Source organism: Tenrec ecaudatus, chromosome 14 (assembly GCF_050624435.1).
Source record: "Tenrec ecaudatus isolate mTenEca1 chromosome 14, mTenEca1.hap1, whole genome shotgun sequence".
NCBI lineage: Eukaryota > Metazoa > Chordata > Mammalia > Afrosoricida > Tenrecidae > Tenrec > Tenrec ecaudatus.
Genome location: NC_134543.1, coordinates 29312696 through 29337697, shown reverse-complemented (window position 1 = coordinate 29337697; position 25002 = coordinate 29312696). Strand labels below are relative to the sequence as shown.

Here is a 25002-nt window from a genome sequence, read left to right as displayed (position 1 = left end):
GGGAAGGATTATAAGGATCTACATATAACCTCCCACCTGGGGGTGACAACCGAAAAGTGGGTGAAGTCAAACAGCGGAAGATATGACAAAATAATCATTTATAAATTATCAAGGGTTCATGAAGGAGGGAGGAACAGGGAGGGAGGGGGACAAAATGAGTAGCTGCTGCCAGGGGCTTACATGGAGAGCAAATGTTTTGAGAATGATGAGGGTAACGAATGTACAGATGTGCTTTATACAACTGATGTATGCATGGATTGTGATAAGAGTTGTATGAGCCCCCAATAAAATGATTATTTTAAAAATAGGGAATATCACACTTTCTTTGCTGCTTTTGAAACGTTTCAGTGCCTCAAAGCTTTTGCTTTATTTTCCAGCAAAGCCCAAAGCAGCACCTGATTTACATTTATCATCACTGTCTATGTCTCTCAAAAAAACCGTAAGCTTCAGAGTAAGGACTTCTGGTTTTAGTCACTCCCACGTACCCCACACCCACAACACTGCCTGGCACATCAGAAACACCTACTAGCTATTGCTGAAGGGATCCGCCAGTAAAAAGGATCCCTTACATAAACATATACGTCCTTTTAAATTAGGGACTCATACAACTCTTATCACAGTCCACACATACATCAACAGTGTAAGGCACATGTGTACATTCACTGCCCTCATCATTCTCCAAACATATGCGCTCCACTTAAGCCGCTGGCATCAGCTCCTCATTTATCCCTCTCCCCCTGCTCCCCCTTCCCTCATGAACCCTTGATAATTTATAAATTATTATTTTGTCATATCCCCTGTCCGATGTCTCCCTTCACCCCCCTTTCTGTTGGCCGTCCCCCAGGGACGAGGTCACATGCAATCGGTTCCCCCTTTCCGACCCACCTTCCCTCTACCCTCCCAGTATCAATCAGCTAGCTAGAATGGTATTCTGTTAACTAAAGGTAAATTCAAGGTCATGTGGGAAGAGGAGCCTCCAGTAAGTGAACACACATGACGTGTTTCAAAGGCAGAGTAAACCAGGCTGGCTAGGCCCAATAGGTAGGCAAAATAAAGCTGGAATGAGATTAAAAAGACCATTAAATACTCCGATGCCTAAAAATCGTATGATTCTGCATTTCACGCTATGAAATAAGTACGTAACTACCAAGTGCAGGGAAGAGAAAGCTTTTGAAGGGGGCTGACATGATGAAAGACATGCTTTAGGAGGTAAGTCCGACAGCAATGTTTGGAGAGTCAAAGCAGGGTGTCAGTCAGGAGACTAATGACGTGCCCCATGACTTTCAACATCAGCTAGTTGGTCTGCTGTTTAGAAACTTCCTGGGAATTTGGCAGTGACTTTGGCCAAGGTGTCTGCTCTTCCTCAACGATCACATAGTGAACCAGAGTTTTAAACCAGTTTGAACGGCTTCAAGTCCAGCGGATGCTGCAAAACTGGAACAAATCCAAATATACAAAATGTAGGTGTACAGGGATGAGAATCAGAACAAGAAAAATGGTAGACTCAGAAGGGGTCACTGTGAGCTTTTTCAGGAGTCTGAGGTTGGATGATTGGCCAGGAGTGTGGAGAACACAGCATTCAAGGCAGCGTGGCCAGCTGCCATCTATGAGCAGGGCATTGTTATTTCCAACTCTACTGGTCAAGTGCTACATACACAATGTGCATGCTGCCATGTGCCTCCTAAGAAAATTATGTTTCTAGCAGAACGCTGACCTGTAATTTTTTTCCATTCCGGCACACTCACATTTTACAAATTCTGGTCCATTCTGGTTTCACTTTGTTGGTCATAACTGAACCAGGAAGAACTAGTTCACACCCCCGCTCTGAACACTATAAATCTACAATTGCCACAAGTCCCTTGGCTATCATATGGGCAGAGCATAAGAATAAAATCAAATGGAGGCCAGGAGAGCAAAAGCTAGATGCTGCTAAAATTCCAAGATCCAATCATGTCTAACATCCGCATCACATGAACTTCCTGGTTTAGAGTCAAACTGGTCTTTCTGTCCTTTTTCTTTACGTAAGTTTGAGTTATTTCTCCGATGTGCACTGCAGTCCAAAAGGGTCTCAACTAATACACACTGCACACAACTCTCAGGGCCTACTGTCTTGAAGCTACAGAATAGGAAATGCAAACTCATTTGCTTTCCTGCTCACTCCTGAGCACAGAAGCCTGCAGGCGATCAGTGTGAAAGTTCCTGAGGGATCTTTGCCGGCAGATGCATGGAAGAGCCCACGCCAAGATGTTAGGATGAGGGTACAGCAAGCACCCAGGAGACTAGAGCTGCTTCTGACTTTGTCCTGTGTTGTTTGTCAGATCCAATTTCTAATCCCATGGAAAACAGGTCTTTCACAAAGAAATACACTATTTCCCAGGATCTAAACCAAATTCAACTCTAGGGTTCGATGCTACCCGATCCAAACCCAAAACCAAACTCACCACCACCGAATCGATGCTGATTCATAGCACCATGATACGGCAGGGTAGAATTAACCCTGTTAGTTTCTGAGACTGTATCTCTTTGTGGGAGTAGAAAGTAACTTGTCTTTCTGCCGTGGAGTAGCTGCTGGTGTTGAGCTGCTGTACTCCTCATTCCAGCCACCAGGGTTCCTTTAGCAGCTATCACAGCATCCAACAAAGGCATACTCCTGCACACTTTATGACGGCTTTCACTTAAGTATCTGAGCGGCAGCAAATATGCCGTTCCTCCTGCCAGACCAAGAAAAGGACGCCGTGCGCTGGCTTCAGAGGGCACTACAGAGTGGGGGAACACGGACTACTTACCCTTGCTCTCAAAACACACTTCGAACATGTCATAATCCTCCGTGGTAAAGGCAAATTTCCCCTTGGTTGCATCCTCCTTGGAGTACAGGATATGGCCAGCAGAATCTGTGATCTAAAATGAAAAAAACAGGCAGCAAATGACCCTTGGGAAGGAACTTTCACAGGAGATGTGGAAGCACCTATAAAAGATATTCCTCATTCTGGTGACTATGTTCCCACCAAACTCAAAGATAGGAGCTGGATCAGAAGATGAAACCCCAATACAGTCTATTCTCCTTATTGAAACAGGCTAACCACATCCCAGACTACAATCTGGTGCCTCCAAAGGATGTCTCACCATATCAAAACACTGACAAAGCCAATGTCCCAAGCTGTATAATTGAGTTTACTGGCAAAAATCTCACGTTACAGAAGGTACACTAGTATCACTCTCTATAAAGAGACATGTCACAAAAATGTAAACTACCAAAATAATATATGAGGGCAAAGGATATCTGAGTACATTCCTTCTGTCAAATGAAATCTTGCTAGGTGGGGCAAGGGATGGGGAAGTAGACCCCTGAAATCAGGTAGGACACGTGCAGAGGAGAAAATCTGAGAGGGCTAGTTCTTCAAATGGCATGCTAATGTGTCACTGGCTGCAAGGGATAGGCGTGAAGCCTGGGGGTGGGGGGAGCATCTTTGGCCTCCACAAATGCTCATTCCTTTTTTTGGCACTTGGCTTTACATCTCCAAATGTAAACTGCTCCACTCTTGAGACAGCCTGTGAGCAGAGCCTCAGATAAAGCAAGGCAATGACCGGTAACTGAACAAGCTGGCCGGCATTCAGACTGCTTTTCTAGGCTATGTTAGTAGGAGGCACACTTCCTTACCCAGGCAGCCACTTTGCAATGCAGAACAGAAAACTAGTCATGTTACACCCTGAGGTACTCCTGGGCCTGGGAATAAGGACCCTCGTCTGGAGGCACCAAGATCGACTAGCATAACATAATTCAAAAAGACAATGTTCTACATCCTACTTTGGTGACCAAAGACTGGGATCTTAACTTGTGAGCAGCCACGTAAGGTACAGCGTGATAGCGCTCTGTCCAGAGGCAGGAACTAGAGGATGCCAGGCTACCTCTACGAACTGCTCTGAAAGGACATTAGAAGGTCGTGGATAGAATGGGAGAAAACTCAAAATCATCAGACACCAGGCTTACTGGTCAGATAGGCTGGGCGGAACTGGGACCATTTGCTTTTTGGCGTAAATGAGTCCTGCAGGTTCTACTTTCTTAAAATCCCTCTAATCTGCCCCTGGGTGGCACAGTTGGTATTCCTCTATTAATTGAAAGGTGGTGCTTTGAACTCACCCAGTAGAGGTATAAATGTTAATTGTTTTCTGCCATCCAGCTTGATTCATTCACTTGTTCATTCACGCATTCAGCATTTAAAAGAGCTAGGGAGCCCTGGTGGCACAGTGGGTTACCCGTTGGACTGCTAACCACAAGGTCAACAGTTCAAAACCATCAGCTGCTTTTCTAGAGCAAAAATAAGGCTTTCTACTCCCACCAAGGGTTACCATTTCGTTCTGAATGAGGGGGGAATGTGGAGGGCAGACCCAAAGCTCATCTGTAGTCAACTGGACATCCCCTTACAGAAGGGTCACAGGGAGGAGATAAGCCAGTCAGGGTGCAGTATAGCACTGATAAAACATACAACTTTCCTCTAGTTCTTTAATGTTTCCTTCCCCCCAACTATCATGATACCAATTCTACCTGACAAATCTGGCTAGACCAGAGCATGTACACTGGTACAGATAGAACTGGAAACACAGGGAACCCAGGACAGATGAACCCTTCAGAACCAATAATGAGAGTAGCAATACCAGGAGGGTAAGGGGAAGGTGGGATAGAAAGGTGGAACTGACCACAATGATCTACATAAAACTCCCTCCCTGGGGGACAGACAACAGAAAAGTGGGTGAAGGGAGACACCAGACAGTGTAAGACATGACAAAATAATAATAGTTTATATATTATCAAAGGTTTGGGAGGGAGTGAGGGGGAAAAATGAGTTGTTGATACCAAGGGCAAATGTTTTGAGAATGATGATGGCAACAAATGTACAAATGTGCTTGGCACAATGGATGGATGGATTATGATAAGAGTTGTACGAGCCCCCAATAAAATGATGTAAAAAGAAAAAAGGAGAACCAGTTTCAGAAATCTACAGGAGTCCTTCCCTGTCCTACTGGGTTGCTATCAGTCAGGATGCTCAATGGCAATGCGTTTGGTTTTGGTTTTACGCAGCTGAAGAGTCTCCATGAGGACAGAGAGAGCGACCAGCGTTAGCCAGCTTGACTGCAGTGGGGCAAGTGCTGGTGCACAGGGGTCACGTTCAGGTGCCACAGTATGATGGAGGAAGTAACACAGAAGCGAGTCCTGAAGGATGCAGTGCAACTGATGGAAGAACTGGAGTCAAGACATTCCAGGTGGAAGAAACAGCCACCACAAAGGCCTGGAACCCAGAAACAAACAAGCCTGACATGACCATCAAACTAATGGCAAATACTTACCGAAGGAACCCTGGTGCTGTGATGGTTATGTCAGACTGCTAACCACAAGGTCAGCAGTTTGAAGCCACCAGACAAGGTTTTCTAATCCCATGAAGAGTTACTGTCTAGGAAACTCACAGGGACAGCTCTACCCTGTTCTGTAGAGTCACTATGAGTCAGAACTGACTTGATGGCAGTGAGTTTGGTTTGAGTTGAATACTTAATGAACACTTACAAAGTATCAAATTCCCTGCCCAGCGCTTCAGCACATTTCAAATGTTTCCTCCATAGAACCTTACAAACAACTCTTGGTGGCAGAAGCGTGGCTGCTAATGGAAAGGTCAGTTCAAACGCAGCAGCTGCTCCACAAGAGAACAATGTGGCAGGTGTCCTTTGGGTCTCTCACAAGTCAAAACTGAGTCAGTGGCAAAAGGGTCATACCCTTACACAGGAATATAAGTGGCGCAGCGGTTACATGCTCGGCTAACTGAAAGGGTGGCGGTGCAGACGTACTAGCTGGTCCAAGGGAGAAAGATGGAGTCGGCTCCTATAAAGATCACAGCCAATTAAAACCCCATAGAGGCAGTTCTACTTTGCCCAATAGAGTCGCGATGAGTGGGGACTGACCTGCTGGCAATATGTTTGGGTTGGTTGTAACATTCTAGGTAAAAACTATTATTTCCTTCAAGGTCCAGAAGGGAAACCGAGGCACACAGTTAAGTGACTAGAGTTAGCGGCCAGGTCATGCACAGCTCCAACAGCATGCCAGGCAGTCTGAGTTTCACTCAGGTTAAGGAGAGGTAATAAAGCATCTGGTACGTGACAGGAAGGTGACTCAATTGGCAATCCAGCAAGAGGAATTTGCTAGTACCTGGAAGACAGACTCAAGACAATCTTTAAGAGATAAGCAACAGGGGAAGGGCACTCTCTAGATGAGAAATTCGGAGGGCCTTGGGAAGGAAGCCACTGTGACAGATTAACCAAATACCCAAACCACTTGCTAACCCAACAACTCCTGGTGACCCTCTGTTATTGCCGAGAACACGGCGCCACATTGCTGTCTGGGCTGCGATTTTACAACAGCCGATCTCCAGCACTCTCTTCCTCACCTCTACTAGGTGAGTTCAAACCACCAACCTCTCAGTTAGTAGACGGATGCCAAGTGTGCCACCAGGGGTAGATTAGAAAGATTTTAACAAAGTAGACCCTACAGGACTTGTTTAGGCTACAAAGCAAATGGTGCCAGTCTCCAAGGAGAAAGACGGTGAGTCTAATGAGCAGAGAGCCCACAGGGAGTGCTGGACGAGGAGGCCAACTGGAGAGGCTAAGCCTGGCTCAGGAAGAAGCCAATGGCGAACACGGGCTCCAAACTTTAGCTCATGCCATTTTCTAAAGAAACGAGTCTACCTTTTATTTGACGCTTCCTAATTCTAAAAGCCTGCAACAGAGCCCAACGTGAGAGAAAAGGAGGCCAACCTCAAGGCCAAAGAAAGCGCGTCCATAAAGCCAGTCCTCTGGGGCCCGATTTCTGAGCTCTGCATATGGCAGCAGGAAGGCCAACTAAGACCACACAGAACTGCTGGGCGGCACTGAAATCTCAGTTGAGATCATGAGTCAGGGTTTCTAGTGGCAGCTCTTCGCAGCCAGGACACAGAAGAAAAACAAGGCATGTGTACTAGCTAGTGTAGGCTTAGGATTCTGCCACTGGGCGCTATTGAAGGGGATTATGGAATCATACGCTATTCTAAACCTACTCTTTAATCTCCAAAACAATTTCATCTAGGCCAGCCTTATTGTCCTCAACTGACTGCTGAGGAAACTTAGTAACGTGTCCATTGTTTGTTACAGCTAATAAATTAGGATATGTAGAAATGAGCTAGGTAGACTAAAAATCTACGCTCATTCCATATACCATGTGGTCTCCTCCAGAAGGAATATCTGCCGAAAGTGGGATGGTGGAAGTTTAAGGAAGAAGGAAGTATCTAATGGATTATTCGGAGCATGCCTGAGAGGACAGCCCTCTCCAGTGGGACAGGGGAACTGCTCAGTCTGCACTCTCCACCTTAAGAGACTAGCAGGAGGTCAGAGAAGCTGTAGCGTCCACAACAGCTAAACCATCTGCAGGGGGGAATTTAGCTCTGAAGAATCGGAAAGGACTCTTGCTTATGTGATACTTTCTCTGAAGCAGCAACTAAAGACAAACAAACAGAGTAACAGATTACTTTACTCCCTGGAATAAAATACAGGTATTAATATAAAAACAGATGATGGAGGGCTCACTTATCTATAGCAGGAAACTGAGATGAGAGCCATGTGGCAAGCCAATGGGTAGAGATCCATATTAGTGTCCATTCTAAAGCAAGGTGATCCAGTGCAATACATAAATTATCAAACAATATCATTAATATAGTGGCTATGCATTGGGTTACTAACTGCAAGGTCAGCAGTTTGAAACCAACAGCCAATCCATGGGAGAAATATAGGGCTTTCTATCCCATTAACAGTCTCAGAAATATACAGGGGCAATTCTACCCTGTTCTACAGGGTTGCGATGAGTTGGCATTGACTCGATGGCGGTGAAGTTTTTATCATCAGTATCATACGCAAATAGAATTTTACTGAAGTTAATTAAAAAACCGTTGCAGTAATACACCATCAGGGAACTGTCAGAAATTCAAGTCAGATTCAGAAGAAGGCATGAATGGGGCCATCAATACTGGTGTCAGATGGATCTTGGCTGAAAGTAGAGAATACCAGATAGATGTTTACCTGTGTTTCTCTGACTGCAAAAATATTCAACTATGTAGATCATAACAAATTACGGCTAACATTGTGAAGAACAGGAATTCCAGAGTACTTGATCGTACTCACAAAAAACCTAAACATGGCCAAGAGGCAGTCAATGAAACAAGACAAGGGGAAATTATATGCTTAAAATCAGAAAAGATGTGTGCAGAGATTGTATTCCTTTGTACTTATGCAATTTGGGTGCTGAGCAACTAATCTAAGAAATTGTACTATGTGAAGAACTCTGAATCAGGATCAGAGGAAGGCTTGTTAACAAGCTGGGATATGCAGGTAACAGCAGGCTTGTTGAACGAGAAGAGAACTTGAAGTCCTTACTGCTGAAGAGCAGACTGCAGCCTTCAGTATGGATTAAAAGGCAACCAGAAGAAAACAAAAAGCCTCACAACTACATCAACGAGGAACATCACAATCAACGGAGAAAAGCCTTCAAGTTTCTAAGGACTTTATTGTACTTGGATTTACAATCAACTCCCATGGAAGCAGCAGTCATGAAATCAAATAACATATTGCATTGGGCAAACCCACTGCACAAGACCTCTTTATAATATTCAGAAGCACAGATGTCAGTTTGTGGGCTAAGGCACACCTGACCCAACCTGCAGTATTTTAATTACTTCATATGCGTGTGAAAGTTAGACAATGAATAAAGAAGACAGAAGAAGAATTAATGCCGATGAATTATGGAATTGGTCAAGAATATTAAATATGCCATGGGCAATAAATTTAAAAAGAGTCCTGTCTTGGAAGAACATAGGCGCTTTAGAGGCCAGGACAGCACTCCATGTTGGAATGGACTCAGTGGCAGGGCTCGGCTTGGTCAGTGACCTAAAGGAAACCTTGCTGGCGGGGCAGTGGTTCGTAACCAAAAGGTAAGCAGTTCGAACCCCCAGCTGCTCCATGAGAGGCGGCGGCAGTCTGCTCCTGAAAAGATGACACCCTTGGAGACCCTGTGGAGTGGCTCTCATCTGGCACATAGGAATCAAGTCGCAGACAATACAGAAACAGTACAGGGTGAATTTGGAAGTCAATAAGTCTTCAAATTCTCTCACTGCAATAGTTCAATTCTTAAAAGATAAGGCAAATCTTACAGATCTCCAGAAATGCTTCCATGTAAATGAAACCAGTGGAGGACTGTAGGAACTGAGTGTCCTGGGTGGAAGGCTCACAGATTGTCCCTTTCCCACCCTGCAGCAAAGAAAGAGGCCTGTTCACCGCCTAGCACAAACACCTCAGCCTAACAAGGAGTACCTGATTTGGCACACATTCATCCAACTAATTTATATGCAGAAGAACAGATTATGGTTTCTACATAGTCTCCTAAAATAGAGAGAATATGTCCTTTTAAAAAAAATTTAAGAACAGGCACCTCCTCTCTGGATAGCAAAAATTTTTCTTTGAATACTTTGAAAAATGAATTAAGACATCTGATATATTCAATCCACACCTCCAACTGTTACTCAGAAGGCGGGGAAATAATTTAAATTGTCCTCTTTCACAATGTACTGAAAAATCACAATCCTGAAAGAACCACGTGCTTTCTTTGGTCCCTCTACAATATCTGTAAATTTGTTACTCATTCTAGAGTCCCATGCATTAAGAGCTTCACTGAAGCCAACAAATCCATGCTGCACCCTGTATCTTTGACCAACTTGAAACTGACCCCCTAAAATAGTGTGCGGTAATGCTCACAGTTCCCTCATCAGGATTGTGTGTGTGTGTGTATAAACTATATAACCATCAGCTGACATAAATCCATAAACACTGCATATTTAGAAATCCACACAAGCAACTGGACAAGTTGTATTTACTAACCTTTCAAGTTGCACTAGCTCCTATCAATTGTTAGGCATTCTAGCAGAGCCTAGAATTTTCCTGAAAACCAGCAGGCTTTTCCATTTATTCATATGCCTTTGCAGCTATTTAGGAGCCAAGCCATTGATCCTTCCAAATAAATAGCACCCCCCCACAAAACAAAACCACATCATTACATAAACCAGCAGGTAGCTAAAATTAGGGAACCAAAAACTGGGCCAAGCTCAGTGACTAAACAGAGCTGGCAAAATCTAATAGGCTGAAATAATGGTTTTTAATTTCCTTTAATTAAAATGTTCCAATTACAGATCACCTTAGAAGGTCAGCTTGCTTTGGGATCCTGTTTTTTTCTTCTTTAATCGGACTTGAAAAACAGGCTAAGTAATTGCTTTTGTCTACTAAAACAGGCACACCCTTGAAGGATTCTTTCCTTCCTTTCAATCATTAAAGAAATGCTTAATGATATTTACCAAGAAGCTCTTTAATAATTGAACAAAGGCAATATCAAGCCATAAGCTCTGCCCTTATGACATCAAGGAATGGGAAGTAATAAAGATTTGCTTCTAGATAACACCTTCTGACGAAAAGCAAAGTTCACAGCTTAAAAAGTAGGGAGGAAGGTGTTAATTGTCTCTGCAGAGTAGCTGAGGTCAAGAATCTGTGAGTACTCATGCAGAAACTGTCAAATACAGAGAACACAGGTCAATGGGACAACAAAATAAACAAAACCCACCTCCCTTAGAGGGGAAGCTTTTGGGAGCACTGGAGGCGGTGGTGGCAAACAGTTCTGGTAGGTCCTGCTCCTCAAGGCAGCCCCAGTCTTTTACCCGCTTTGAGGTGTTACCCTACCTCCTACACAAGAGCTCTCAAATTGCCACTGGACAGAGCAAGGAGGAAAAGCAGAAGAGGAAGAAACACACAGGTGCTATTGCCAAGAACTTGAACCGAGCAAATGGTATCTATAAATACATTTGCCTCTACTTTGAAAGACTAAAGAGAAACACAATGGATTCTACATCTTTCTTTTTTCTGAAGAAAGCCCAAGAATTTATCTTTAGGGACAATTTTCCTGGAACTAAACACAAACCACAATCTATCAGGAAGTTCTGGCCTTGAAAAAAGCCTGTGAGCAATATTCGATCCCTCAGTCTCAACCATGGTCTTTGCTCAACAAACACTTTTCAACAGTGGGTTTTAGGTGACCCTCCACAAGGGTGGAGGCCATACATGACCTAGTACAGAGGTGGAGCCTGTGGCCCAATTCTCAGCCCTGGCTCACCACACTCCTCTCTCCATCCTTGCCCTGTAGGCATTCTCTGCGGCTCACTCAGCCTCACTCTAAAGGCTACATAGGACTATTGTGGCCGCTTGCTACACCACAGTTATAGTTGGGGGGTTGCTAGAAAAAGAGGCCTTGAAAATAATACCATCTAATCAAGATAGAAACAACCTAAAGATCTGTCAACAGATGAATGGATGAACAAAATGTGGTCTAGCCACACTGCAGAACATTACTCAGCCATGAAAAGACATGAGGTCCTGACACACGCCACAACATGGACTGATGGAGAAAACCGTATGCAGTGTGAAGGAAAACTATGACCCCGTGAGACACTTCATGACACGGATGGAGAGGGAGGACAGGATGCTCAGTGAAGTGCATCGATCACAAAAGGGCAAATACTGCAGGAGACCACTGTATTAAAGGGGGAAAAAAAATCAAGGAAAAGATTTGTACACCAAAAGAAACAGACTTAAATGGTTACCAGGATGGAAGGGAGGAGGGAGGAAAGGAGAAAGCAATGGGCCTGAGGGTCAACAGGTGTTAGCTAAGGTAAAACCACAAAAGAAAACAAAATGCACTTCAATTGGATCAATTCTGACCCACAGCGACCCTACATGGCGGCACAGAACTGCCCCTGTGGGTAACTCTTTATGAGCAGACAGCCTTGTTTTTCTACCACAGAGCAGTTGGTGGTTTTGAACTGCTGACTTTGTGGTTAGAAGTTCAACACATAACTACTATGCCATCAGATCTCCAGCTAAGAAGACAGGGAAGAGAGAAAAAAGACAAAAGAAAAAGATGAGGAGCAGGTACAGTAGGAGACAAGGCAAGCTATTAAGAGGTTGGATAAGTTGTTTAAACATTTTTTGTATACAAAAATGATCATCTAAAATGTAAACCACCACTGAAGTCACAATCAAACCAAATTCACTGCTACCAAATAGATTCCCACTCATAACTTCGCTACAGGGCCCAAACGGCTGTTCCTTTGGGATGCTAAGACTGAATCTTAAGGAAAGCCGACAGTCTTATCTTTCTCCTGTGGAGCAGTTGGTGGTTCAAAGTGCTGACCTTGTTTGGTGGTTTAGTGCATACCACACCCACTATGCTACCAGGGCTCCTTAATTTACAATGAAAGTTAAAAGAAGAAGAAAGCAGTATGCTGAGGGTAATTCGTGAGACACAAAAGGGCAACTGTTAGGTAGCTTAGCCTAGGGAATGGGGAAGTCCATTTACGCATGCCCAGGAGAGCCAGCAAAGGACAAAGCTGGATTTTCCCTCCGGTGGGCCCAGATGGGCGTTACACCTGGAGCAGCCCACCTGGGCCAGGTGACTGCAATTCAGCCAATAGGATCGACCTGGGGTCGTTCACCATGCCTCCCCCTGGAACCCTTGAAAAGGAAGGGACCGGAAGGAAAGAGGGGCTTGTCTTGCTTGGGCTGGTCTGGTCGTCTTCGTGGGAGGGGAGAGATCCTTGAGTGTCCCGGAGCAGTCTCTGCCAGGCCGCATGGTCAAAGGAATCCTATGGGTGCCGCGTAAAACCTGATGCTTCTTTGAACTTTCATTAAATTCACTTGGATCACGAGCCTGGCTTCGGCGTGAAATCTTTCTCGTGCGGAGCCAAGGACCGAGGCTGAAATCTAGGCCCGGAGAGAGAAACCTAACACAACTACTGTATGACCCTACTTATATGAAACATCTAGAAAGGCAAGTATGCAGAGTCAAAAGTTTACTAGTGGTTTACGGGGAGCGGGGAGAATAAGGGTCCCGAGTTTCTGGAAATAGATAATGGACATAGTTGCACAACACGGTAAACACAATGTTGCTGCGCTGCACTGGTCAAAAAATGTCAAAATGGCCAATGTTTTGTTGTAAGTCATTTTATAATAACAAAAAAATAAAACAACCTACCCAGCTCTTAGCTACTAAAACTCTTCTCCAATAAAGTACTCTGGGCTCCTTGGGACAATGATAGAGCCCAAGGGCTGGGGCAGGAGATACGTAAGATGAACCCGGAGCACCTTCTGGTGTTAGAGCGCAAAAATGTGCTTTAAAAAAAAGAGGGGGCGGGAAAGCCTACAGATATAAATGACTGAGTAAGTATAAATAAGTGTATGTGGGGGTGAGGTGGGAGATGAATGAGACAAGCCTCCCCACAGAATTCCAAATAATGTATGTGGTTGTTTTGGCCTCTAAGAAGGAAGCAGAACTTCCCAAATGAGATAGTTAAAGTTTATTGTGTCAACCTGGCCGATAAACACATATGGAGTTAACTGAAGGGCAGAGAGATAAATGGCTCACCTTTCTAGTTCTTGGGTCTATTGCTTTCTGATAGTCGGACCAGGGTGCAACTGCCTTAGCCAGTTCCCTGCTTCAGCTGGCAAGGCTCACTTCCTGCAAGACATTCCTGAGAAGCCACATGGACCTACCCTGATGGAGCCCTGGGTGCTGGAGCAGCCACATGGAGACCCCTGCCAGCACTGAGATGCTTACGTGCTCACTGACTCGGCTTTCCTCCTGCAGTTGGCGTCATTGCGTGTGCTTTGTGAGATGGAGGAGGACTTTGTGGATTGGTGTCGGACATATGGGCTAATGTATTTGTGTGGGCTTGGATGTTTTCTTGATGTGCACTTACCTTTTATATAAAACTCTCTCTTATACACATGAATTTCTGTGGATTTGTTTCTCTAAAGTACCCAGACTAACACGCCAAAACATGGCATTCTATTCTAATCAAGAGAAAAACACCACACAAGTGCCAATTAGGACCATTTTAAAAGAAAGCTGGTCAATCCTCAACATGTCAAAGTCATCACACAAGAAGCAAGCCTAACACGTTGCCCGCAGTCTAGACACACCCAAGGAGAAAGAACAGCTAAATATCATGTGGGATATTAAGTTAAAAACTAAGGAAATCTAAATCAAGTAGGGACTTTCGTCCATCATACAGTTTCAGTATCTCATTTGTTGTGAAAAAAATATATTTGTTGAAGAGGCTGCAAAAAGCTCATGGAAAAATTTCATTATCTTTTAATTCCATTTCCCCCCTAACTTTTTGAAGCATCTTCAGATATTAATCTAAGGTATTAATGATAGGGGTATGTAGGTGAAGGATATAAAGAAACTTGATACTACCTCCATCAGTTTTTCCCTGTAAATCTAAAGTGGTTCTAAAATTAAAAGTTTATTAACACAAAGAATGGAATCAACCCCCGGCCCCAACCCCACCTTCAGACTCTTACACGCTACCCAGAACCACGTGGTTCCCTGGTAGAGTTCTGGTCGTCCACTGACTGGTAACCACCCACCCATCAGCGGCGGCTTACACACTGCTATGATGCAGAGTAGGTTTCCATGCCACTTCTAGACGGGAGCAGAGAAGAAAGGCCCGGTAATGTACTTCTGAAAAACAGCCAGGGGAAACCTCGCAGACCACCGCCATCATGGGGAGGGTGCAAGGCGGGGCAACATTTCTTTCCAGCGTGCGTGGAGTGGCCATGAGCTGAGGCCCAACTCGACAGCAGCCAGCAACCTCATGATAGAACCAAGGAAACAAACCCCATTTCCACACCCGCTCCGTGGGATAGCTACAAATCATCATCTCCTTCAGATAGGTTCCCGTCTACTTCAGAGGACACTGTGGCATTAGAATATTGGAGTGCATGATATGCATATGCGGAAAGCTACGCCATCACTATTTCAAATGCCAACAGGTCATCATAGTAGATAAGGTTTCAGTGGGATTTACAGACTAAGAAGACCTGGAGATCTTTCAAAAATTAGCCCCAGCAAAACCCCTAAAGCACTGGTTCTCAACCTTCCTAAAGCTGTGACACTTTCATATAGTTCCCCATGTTGCGGTGAGCCCAACCGTAACATTATTTTCATTGCTACTTCATCACTGTCATTTTGCTACTGTGATGAATCGGGCAACCCTTGTGAAAGGGTCGTTTGACCTCCAAAAGGGTGGCGGCCCACTGGTTGAGAACCATTCCCTGGAGGCTCCCAACAGACTATGATGTTTGCTACTGTGCCGGCGGATGAGTTCCCTGGGCTGGAAGACACTCCACGTACACGAGCTGGAATGATGGAGTCTCCCAATGATGGCAGAGGACTGCACCACCCCATTCTGTGGTACAGGAGTCACCAGGAGTTGGCCGATTTGAATGTCCACAACACCACACGTGATTGTAAAGATACCTGCCAACTCGGTAGCTCCTGAATGGCTAACTGAGGCACTCCTAAGCAGTGGTCCTCTGAAAAAGCTTCAGATGCTGGCTAAGCATGGCCCGTCCCTTTCTTACTTTGAGGAACAAGGACGGTTCAACAACCAGACCCATTGATTTGTGCTCAAATCACAGTCCTGCTGCTGAACTGCTCCTTAACCTCTCTGTGCCTCATTTGTAAAATAAGAATAATAATTATATTTCAAAGGTTACTGTGAGGATTAAATTTAATACAAAGAGCCAGAAACAGCGTTGGCATATAGCAAGCAGCCAATGTCACTGTTGTTTTGTCAGCACTGGTGTTATTAAGGTAACTGTTGTTGTGGGAACTCAGGAACGCATAAGCATTTGAGTCACTAACCATATTCCTACCCTACCAGTGTTAACGGATGGCAGGTTTCTACGGTATTCTACAGTGAGGGAAACCAGGGGGAAGCAGGGCCTGCATGGTTGCTGCAAAGAAACCAAAAGGGCAGAGAGGGAAATGAGTTCTCAAGGAGCCGACAAAATGCCTCACAGAGCAGGTATTTGTTCACCCAATAATACTTTCAGCTGGGGACAAGGACACGGAAGGAATCCAAGATGGCTCCAGGGTCGCCAGCTTGAGGTGTCTAACGCAACGAGCACTAACTGCAAGAGGACCCGACATTAGATGTGGTGGGGTGCGAACAGAGGCCTGTGTACGCCGAGATGACTGGAGTGGTGCGTCCATGCGTTTCATTTGGTAGGAATTTACAAGCCAATAGTGGGGTTTACAGCTAGAATATTATGAAAAAAAGAAGAATACAAAATCACTTAAGATGCTGTTGTAGTTTTAGACCAGAAAAATAGTCAAGGAAATCCTTTTGAGAGGATGCCACAAGTCAATCCTGTAGCTCAGGCAGGCAGTGTGCGGGTGACTGAGAGCCCAGTCAGGGGCCTACAGTGACTTTGCCCTGATCTTTCAAAGAAGAGCAAGTACAGGGTCTTCTCAACGAGGTTCCTGAAATCTAAAGCTAGATTTCACCCCAGAACAAAGTCAGCTTCAGAAGTGCCAGGAGTAGCACTCAGCAACATGCCTTTCTTTCCAGTTGCCTACACAATCCAGCAAAGGCACAATATTGCTTATGCTAAAATATAATCAAAGAAAAAAGGCTGCAGGCTCTTTTTATAGAAGTATCGAAAATGAAAAGTGGAAAATCTCCAGGCACGATAGGGCCGTGGGGCAGGCACCGCTCCTCCTGCTTCCATCAGCACTTGCCACGTTACCTTCCCATAGGCAGGCGTCCTGCCATGCCTGACTAAGGGAGTGCGGGTGGGAAGGAGAAAAGTGAGAAGGGAGAGGGGGAAGGGAGGAGAGTAAGAGAGGCTAGCTGCTGCCCTGACAATGCTACAGCGGGGTGAAGCCAGATCAAATGTTTTTCCTCATACTGTTCCCAAGTTATTTACGGGAAGACCTTCAGCATGGCTCTTTCAGGCACAAACACAGCCTTGTTCTTTCTTAACAACTAGTCCCTTGATTTCCCACACGGTGATGCTGAACAATCAGGGGGGGGGGGGCTGTCACAGAATAAAGTGGATGACATCAACCTTCCTCAAGTCAGAGGCTTGTTTGGAAGCCCTAATTCTGGTGGGTGGCCAACTGGCTGACGTCACAGAAGGCTCTACTGTCCGTGCAGCCACATTGCCCATGCACCCATGGACAGCGGCTCGCCCTCAGCCACCAGCTGGCAATTCAGTCAAGAAAGAGCACCACTGGGGGGAGGGGAAAAAGAAAGAGCTGGTACCGAGGGCCCAAAAGAAAGTAAATGTCTAGAAGAGAATGAGGGCAAGTGATGTGTGGATTGTGATGAGTTGCATGAGCCCCAATAAAATGATTTAAAAAGACGAGAAACAAGGAAAAGAGCAGTCTAAAATGAGTTCCATTTTCCTACAAACTAGAACTCGACTCGGAAGTCTTCAAGAGCCTCTATAAACCTATAGTGCAGCAATCTCCAACCCTAAGCTGCCCCTCCACCTCCATTAGTTTCAGAGAGTCGTGGGCAGCTGTTCCCGGAGTACGCAGGGTCACTGAGAGTCACTTGTACTCATGGCAAGGGGCGGGGCGGGCACAGTGGTTCTGAGCTGGCAGTTAGAAGGGAACTGGCTGCTCTGTGGGAGAAAGACCGGGCTTTCAACGCTCCTTAGCAAAGTCTTGGAGACACACAGGAAGTTCTACCCTTCCCTAAAGGGTGGCTAGGCAGCGACACATGGCTACAGAATAAACAAGAAAAGGGGTTTAAGTAAAATAGTATAATTCTGTGAAAAGAGAGCACAGGTCAGGTTTTTACTTAAGGCTAGAAATTTTGTTTCTAAAAAAGAAACTCAAGGTTTAAAATGTTCATATCCCAACAAGAAGGGTTCTGTGTTGGGCCATCTATTCAATGACCCGTTGGAGCCCTGGCGGTGCTCTAAGGTACTGAGCCACTAACCGCAAGGTTGGCAGTTCAAATCTACCCACCACTCGGCAGGGAAAAGGTACACATTATCTCCAAAACCCTAAATCAGGTGATGAAGTGTAGGAATACACTGGAAGGCCGTGGGTTTGGTGTGGATTTGTATCAAATGCATTGGACGATCACTCCCTGATACTGAGTCGTTGCCAACTCATAGTGACCCTATAAAACAGGAGAGACCGACCCTTATGGGTTTCCAACACTGTCGCTGGTGGTTTTGAACTGCTAACCTTTTGTTTAGCAGCCCAAATGTGTAGCCACTACACCACCGGGGCTTCTGCACTGGACAAGTCACATCAAATAAAATGGAAAAACCACATTTTTCCCAATAGAAAAAGATAAGTCTAAGTAAGGGGTCACAGATCAACACCTAAGCAGGTGCCACGGAGTGGGTTCCCATTCAGGACGACCCCAAGTGGCGCATAGACTGTGCACCACAAGGTTTTCAGTGCTTTGGCCTTTCGGAAGCAGGTCACCAGGCCTTTCTTCTGAGGCACACCAAGCGTCCTTTCTTTCTTTTCTCCAAATCAGAACGCCCCCCAATACCGGCGCCAATAATTATCAATGGAGAGGTAACAGCTACACAATAAGCAATAACTGGATGAAAACCACTGAAACCTCTAGCAGCACATACATAGCCTTTCCTGTGGCGAATGGTTTCCTGACTGCCAAATCACAGCTTCCAAATTTGGAGGCTTCGTTTGTGAGATGCTCACGGTCGAACTCTTCAAATTCTGTTGGACTTTCCCAGCTATAAACTAGATTGGGAAGGGCGAGGGACCGTAAGTGAGCCCAACATCCAAATTAAAAAATCCCAGTTAGCAACATGAATCCGGAGTTAGGGGGAAGATTGGTGAACCCAGGCAATGGAAACAGTTGGCCCAATCATCACATAACCACTGAAGAGAGGTCTCTAAATGCCATGGGCTTTTACAATGGGCCTCCCCACCCCTTTTCTGGGAGGATTATGGCAACTCTTCTAATTTTCCTTTTTTTAAAATCAATCTCCAAAGTATAAATCACCTTGAGGCAACAACTCATAGCAATACCTAAAGTTAATGTATCTCAAAGGTTCACTATTAATGGTCACCCTAAGTAATAAACAGTACTGGTTCCATCTAGGATGAATGAAAATGTGCTTTTCAATTCAAAATCTAGAGCACGGAGGTTTAGAGTCCCTACAACAGGTTTACCACAGACCTGAAACGTGTGTGTGTGTGTGTGTGTGTGTGTGTGTGTGTGTGTGTGTGTGTAAAATTCTACCTTCATGCTGATGAGTCAATACTTTCCACTCCAATTTTGTGCAACACAGTGTATCAGCTATTATTTTGCCTGGCTGAGCCCCATTTTGTGAAATGAGTATCAATGGATGGATTCAACAGAAAAGCTCAACACAAAGTGCATCCCAGAAGGAGGCCTAAAAAGGGGTTCTTTGCAGCAGTTGCTGCATCACGTCAACCCACTCTCAGTTCATTCTCACCCCTCCAGCGCGGTCTACTCCATCGATCGCGCGTCCCCGCTGACTGCTGGACGGTTTGCTCCAATCCTCATCACTACCTGAAGCTGCGGTTATGCAGCTTTGAAACTCTTTGTTTGGTCTTTGTCCCTCCCTCGAAGTCAGACTGGGTGCCTGGCATGCGCTGTTGCTTTTTGCTCCGTTGGGCATGCTTAACTCAAAGTGCCCTATGCGACCCAGCAGAACAGACCCAGAGGGATGCCTATGTGGTGAGCAGTCCGGCCACTATGGTTCTTTACAGCAGCACACCAACCAGACCAAACTCACTGCCATCTAGCCAATTCTGACCCATAACTGCCCCTGTTGGTCTTGAACTACTGATGTTGGGATTAGCAGTCCAGCACAATATACCCACTACACACCAACAGGGCTTCTAGCACATCACATTGCCATCAAGTAAGTCCGGACTCAGTGGCCTCATATAGGATTTCCAAGGCCATACATCTTTACCGGAGGAGCCAGCCTCATCTTTCTCCAGAGGAGCGGCCAGTGCTTTCAGATTGCTGCCCTGGAGGTTACAGCCCAACTCGTAGCCACGCGAGCCCCTCCGAGTGGCATCGGGTCAGCGTGACTCTTAGTGACCCGCTAGTGCAGAGTTCCACAGCCCCTGTGCTTTCCAAATGACAAATCCTTTCAGGAGTAGAAAACCTCATCTTTCTCCAAGGGAGCCGCTGGGGTTTTGAATTGTTAACCTTGTGATTAGAAACAAAATGAGTAACCCAATACACCACCAGGATCCTAAGAAGGGGCTAAAGGCAAAGACTGATTTAGGGAGAGAGAGCACACTATTCAAAGAACTGGAGGGTCCAAAACATTACGGCTAGAGTTGAGAATAGGAAAGAGGAAGGAGAAAGACAACATTCACTCTCATTCATTTCCTCTACCGAAGTTCTGCTGCATTACAAACACGTTCCTCAGTCTCTACTTCAAGGCATGTACTAGCTATCTGAGGAAATGAGCAAACACACCATTACTATCTCAAACTCCCTGCCATTGCATTGATCCTGGCTCAGAGCCACCCTACAGTGCAGAGTCGAAATGCCCCCTCGGGATTCCAAGACAGTAAATCTTTACAGGATCAGAAAGCCTCCTCTTTCTTCTTTGGAGTAGTGGGTTTGAAGCTCACCTTGTGGTTCGCAGGCCAACGCATAATCCACTAGGCCACCAATACATAATTCACTACATACACTTGTCCATAGAATGGAAGGTGAATCAGTCTACTTAATCAAGGTACTACATTCATAGAGATCCTTCCAAGGAAAACAGCCTTATTTACCCAGAACCCATTGATGCTGAGTTGACTTGGACTCAGTGACCTTGTAGAGCCAAGTAGAACTATCCCACGGGGTTTCTGAGGCTATGAGTCAGAATCAACTCAATGAGAGTGATTTTAAATCTTAACAGAAGCAGCTCTGGTGGTGCAGTGGGCTTAGTGTTGGGCTGCTACGGTGGGTGGAGAGGGGAGGTGTTTGAACCCATTGGCGGGTCACTCTGCTTCTAGGAAGATTTACAGCCTACAGAGCAGTTTAGTTCTACTCTTGTACATGGTCATGTTGAGCCTGGTGATCTATTTCCCCCACAAAGCAGCCACTGAAAGCCCGATGGAGCACAGGTCTACACTGACCCATAGGTGATCATCATGGATTAGAATCAACTTGACAGCAACTGGTTTTCACTATTTAAAAAAAGGAACCAGACACTATGGGAAAGGTTATGGGCTGGAGGCAGCCCACAAATGCACTCTGTGGCCTGCACCAGCAGTGTATCGTTTTAACTTACACCAACAGGCTTGTGGTCACTAACTACTAGTCTCCATGAAAAGCACGCAGACTTCACTGGGGGAACAGCTGCTTTCGGGTCAAGGGTGGAACATATACAAACGAGCCTGGGCCATCTTATGTCAGAAAATAAGAAAGCTGTCAAAGGCAGGTGGAATTCTGTCAAAGGGACACAGAAATCAATGAGGAGCCCAAGAGACAACCGTTGAACATAAAGACAAAGGAAATTGATGCAGAAACTGAAAATCGGAAGCACTGAAAAATAAACTCATCATAATACTAAAAACTACTTTGGACTTCACTGGAAGCAAGATTGCTAACTCTGCAAAAACACCAATAACAATAAAAGGCCTCGTAGCCCAGTGTGTTAAGTGCCTGGGCACTATCCTGGGGGTTGGTGGTTCAAATCTGCCAGCCCATCCTGGGAGAAAGACAAAGCAGTTGCTTCCAAAAATGCCAACAGCCTTGGAAATGCTAAGGAGAAGCTCCACTGGGTTCTATCGTGTCCCCATGAGTCAGCTTTTCCTATACAAACTGTAAACTTTAGCGTAATCAAATGGCCTTCATTAGTAAACACTTTCATATTTCTTCTTTTTGTAGTGAACACATATGCACCATGACATCTGCCAACACAATTTCCACACTTACAACGCAGTGAATCATTCAATGAATAAAATTCTTATACTATCCCAACTCTCAAAGTGGAAGAAATAACAGAATTAGAAAACTACAAATTTGATTACAAAGTTCCGACAAGCATCACCGGATCAATTCCCACAAGGAACAATGGCGGTGATGGAAGGTAGAACAAGGGCTCCCCAGACATCTGCTCGGAGCCAGGGTGGCGCAGTGCTTGTGAGTTAGGCTACGGTAGGAACTGCAAAGCCAGCAGTTTGAAACTACCAGCTGGTCCTGGGGACAAAGAGGCAGCTTACTCCAGTAAGGAGCAGGGCAATTCGAACCTGTCCTATGGGTCGCTTTGAGTCAGCATCGACTCGAAGACAGTGAATCTGGTTTGGTTTGGAGAGCTCTAGAACCTATAAAAGCTACTTCCCATAGCAAGAGGGGTTTTGTAGGTATAATTAATTTTTTACATTAAGGAGCTTAAAATGGGGAGCTTATCTTGGATTATCTGGTTCCAGTATATTCAAAGGGCCATCACAGGGGAAAGTAGGAGGTGGAAGAAACAAGGCAAAAACCCTCATTGCCCAAGATGCTACACTGCAGGCTCTGATGGTGATGACCATGAGCTTGGCTGCTAACTTACACCCATATGTAATTAGGGAAAATCAACTCTTGTAAACCCTACAGAACATGGGTCTTTACTTAGACACATGGTCACCATGAGCCCTAGTTACCTTAATTACACTCCTGGCTTGGTTCCAGATCCCAATACTTTAGATATAAATTACGACTACACGTGGAAGCACTCTTTACAAATACTACTTACTCTAAGAATAGACTCATCTACTGCTCAAACAATGAAAACATAAAAACTACCATGCTTGTGGTGAACGAAAGATTGAAAAAAAAATCAATCAAATCTTGACTGATAACATCAAGCTATATTAACGTTTAAGAGAGCAGGTCAGGCTCACCTAACTGCAAAAGAGACCAAGCTGGCTGCAGGGTTGCAGCTGTCAACAGCCCAGAGTGCAGTTGCGATTTAGCTAAAACCTGGCCGCCTCCAGACTCTGGGCACCCAGGGCAAGACTGAGAACGGTCTGCGCCCAACTAATTAACTTCAACCCATCACAGGTATGACACCCTAAAACCGGGGCTAGAGCCAATATTGTAGCACTTCCCGCTCTAAAGGGTATCAGTTTATTCCACTTCTGTGAGCCTCGGTTTCCTCTAGTGCCGACTGGCTTTAACAGTACCTACTCTGCAAGGTGGTGTACAAAGGTGATGGAGGAAATTTTTTTTTTTAATAAAGAAAGGAAATGGGAATCTTCGTGAAGAAGCACAACAGATGCTCAACCGACACTAGCTTTTATTGTTCACCGAAACCTTTAGTGTCTCCCAGTACTTGGCAGCGGGCACCAGGGCCCGTCGATGCCCGGCAAAAATCACAAAATCCAGACTCCTCTGAAGAAGCGCGATGCAGCTCAGGGTACCGGAGACTACAAGCAGACGACTCCCCGGGGACTAGCGGGCAGCTGGGGCCGCCCAGTTGGGCCGTCACCACGCCTCGTGGCCCTTCCGGGGCGCCCTCGCCCGGCCCCGCCCTGACGACGCCACCCGGGAGGGCGCGGGGGCAGGGGCGGCCTGGGAGGCCAGGGCTCCCTGGGGCTCGGCCGGCTGCCTGCCAGTCCCGGGCCTCCCCTCGCCCACGCCGGCAGCCCACCCCCCCGGCCCCGCGCCGCCCAGGGCCGCACCTTGAGGTGGGTGCGCAGGCCGCCGGCGCCCCCAGACTGGTCGGTGATCTCGTAGGCGCCCGTCACCAGCAGGTCCTTGTGGATCTCCTCGCGCAGGCACTTGCGGGAGTTCAGGGGCAGATGGAAGGAGATGGCGAAGACCGAGCCGGGGCCGAGCAGGAGCAGAAGCAGCCACGCCAACGGGCCGCGGCCACGCCGGGCTCGTAGGCCAGACAGACCAGACATGGTGCCGGAGACGCGCTCGCCAGCCGGGGCCGCCACCGCGCCGGAACCGCGGCGACCCACGTGACTCACCTCTGACCCGCCGATGCCGCCGGCGCCATCTTGGAAGCTGGCAGAGAAAGGGCGCGCGTACCGGAACCCCTCTGGAAACTCCGAAGGAAAGTAGGAAACGCGTCAGGACCGCAAGCTAAAGCCGCGAGAGAAGAGTTAGTCAACGGTAGTGGCAAAAGTTTGACTTTGTGGAGCTTAGTCACTTCCGAGGCGGCCATGGCAAGTATGGGCAGCCCCGGAAGCAGTTCTCCCTGAACCCGCCGGAAGTCGTGTTCGGCCGCTTGAAGGGCGGTGATTCCTTAGCAACCAAGTCCCAATGGGGAACGGCCACAAGGCTCTAGGCTGCGTCCGCCCACTGGGCGCCGGGCGAGGCCTTGCCAGCTGCTGCGCCCCTCTGCCCTCGGCCATCGGCCTCGGTGACGGCTGGGACATGGGGAGTTATAGTCCAATCTGAGAACTACAAATGGGTGTACCAGATATGCATTGCCAGGGGACAGAGATATTTTATGTGTTTTAAAAGCCCAAACACTTTACGGTATTGAATTGGCCGGCCCATAGTAAGCAAATACACACAGTAATCTCTTGTCCATACATTTAACAATACCTACTGAGTACTTAACTGTGTGCCGGACATTAAACCAAGCATACCCACCAACCACATTTGTTGATTTTGCAAGCCTTTAGGGGATGCTATCAAGTATTCAGGGCAAAAGAAGATACAAAGATGAATATAGACTACACAACAGCCTATATTTTCACTCATTATCCACTTTGACTGTTTATTATTGACAGAAATACACACAAAACGGACTATCTGCCCCAGGTAAATTGACTGATTGTTTTGTACGTAGAACTGCTTCAGTCCTGCTAGTTCATTTTCTGGAAATTAGGTCCCACAAACAAAATAAAAACAAACATGTAAACCAAACATAAAAGCACTACAAACCATTTTTAAATGTGACAGACACCAGGTAATAATTATTTTTATACGAGGTGCCCACTTTGGGAACATTTAGTTTATGTTATCCCTGATCTGATAATTTCACCTCTCTCTGTCTCTTGAGATCCTCTCAAGCTTCTCAGCTGTTACTGGGGCTTCTAGGAGCTGCCAGTGAATGCAAAGCACCTTA

The 25002-nt window shown here is 46.0% G+C and overlaps 1 protein-coding gene across 1 annotated transcript in view; it reads right to left on the bottom strand.

Moving 5' to 3' along the window:
- The window catches only part of TMED10 (transmembrane p24 trafficking protein 10), a 44374-nt gene extending 20502 nt beyond the window's left edge, over positions 1-23872 (bottom strand). The window contains exons 1-2 of the mRNA XM_075531472.1: positions 23600-23872; positions 2787-2898 (exon numbers count right to left, since the gene is read on the bottom strand). Of these exons, the coding sequence (XP_075387587.1) occupies positions 2787-2898; positions 23600-23824 (337 nt within the window). The 5' untranslated portion in view covers positions 23825-23872. The remainder of the gene's footprint in view (positions 1-2786; positions 2899-23599) is intronic.
- Positions 23873-25002: the final 1130 nt, after the last annotated feature.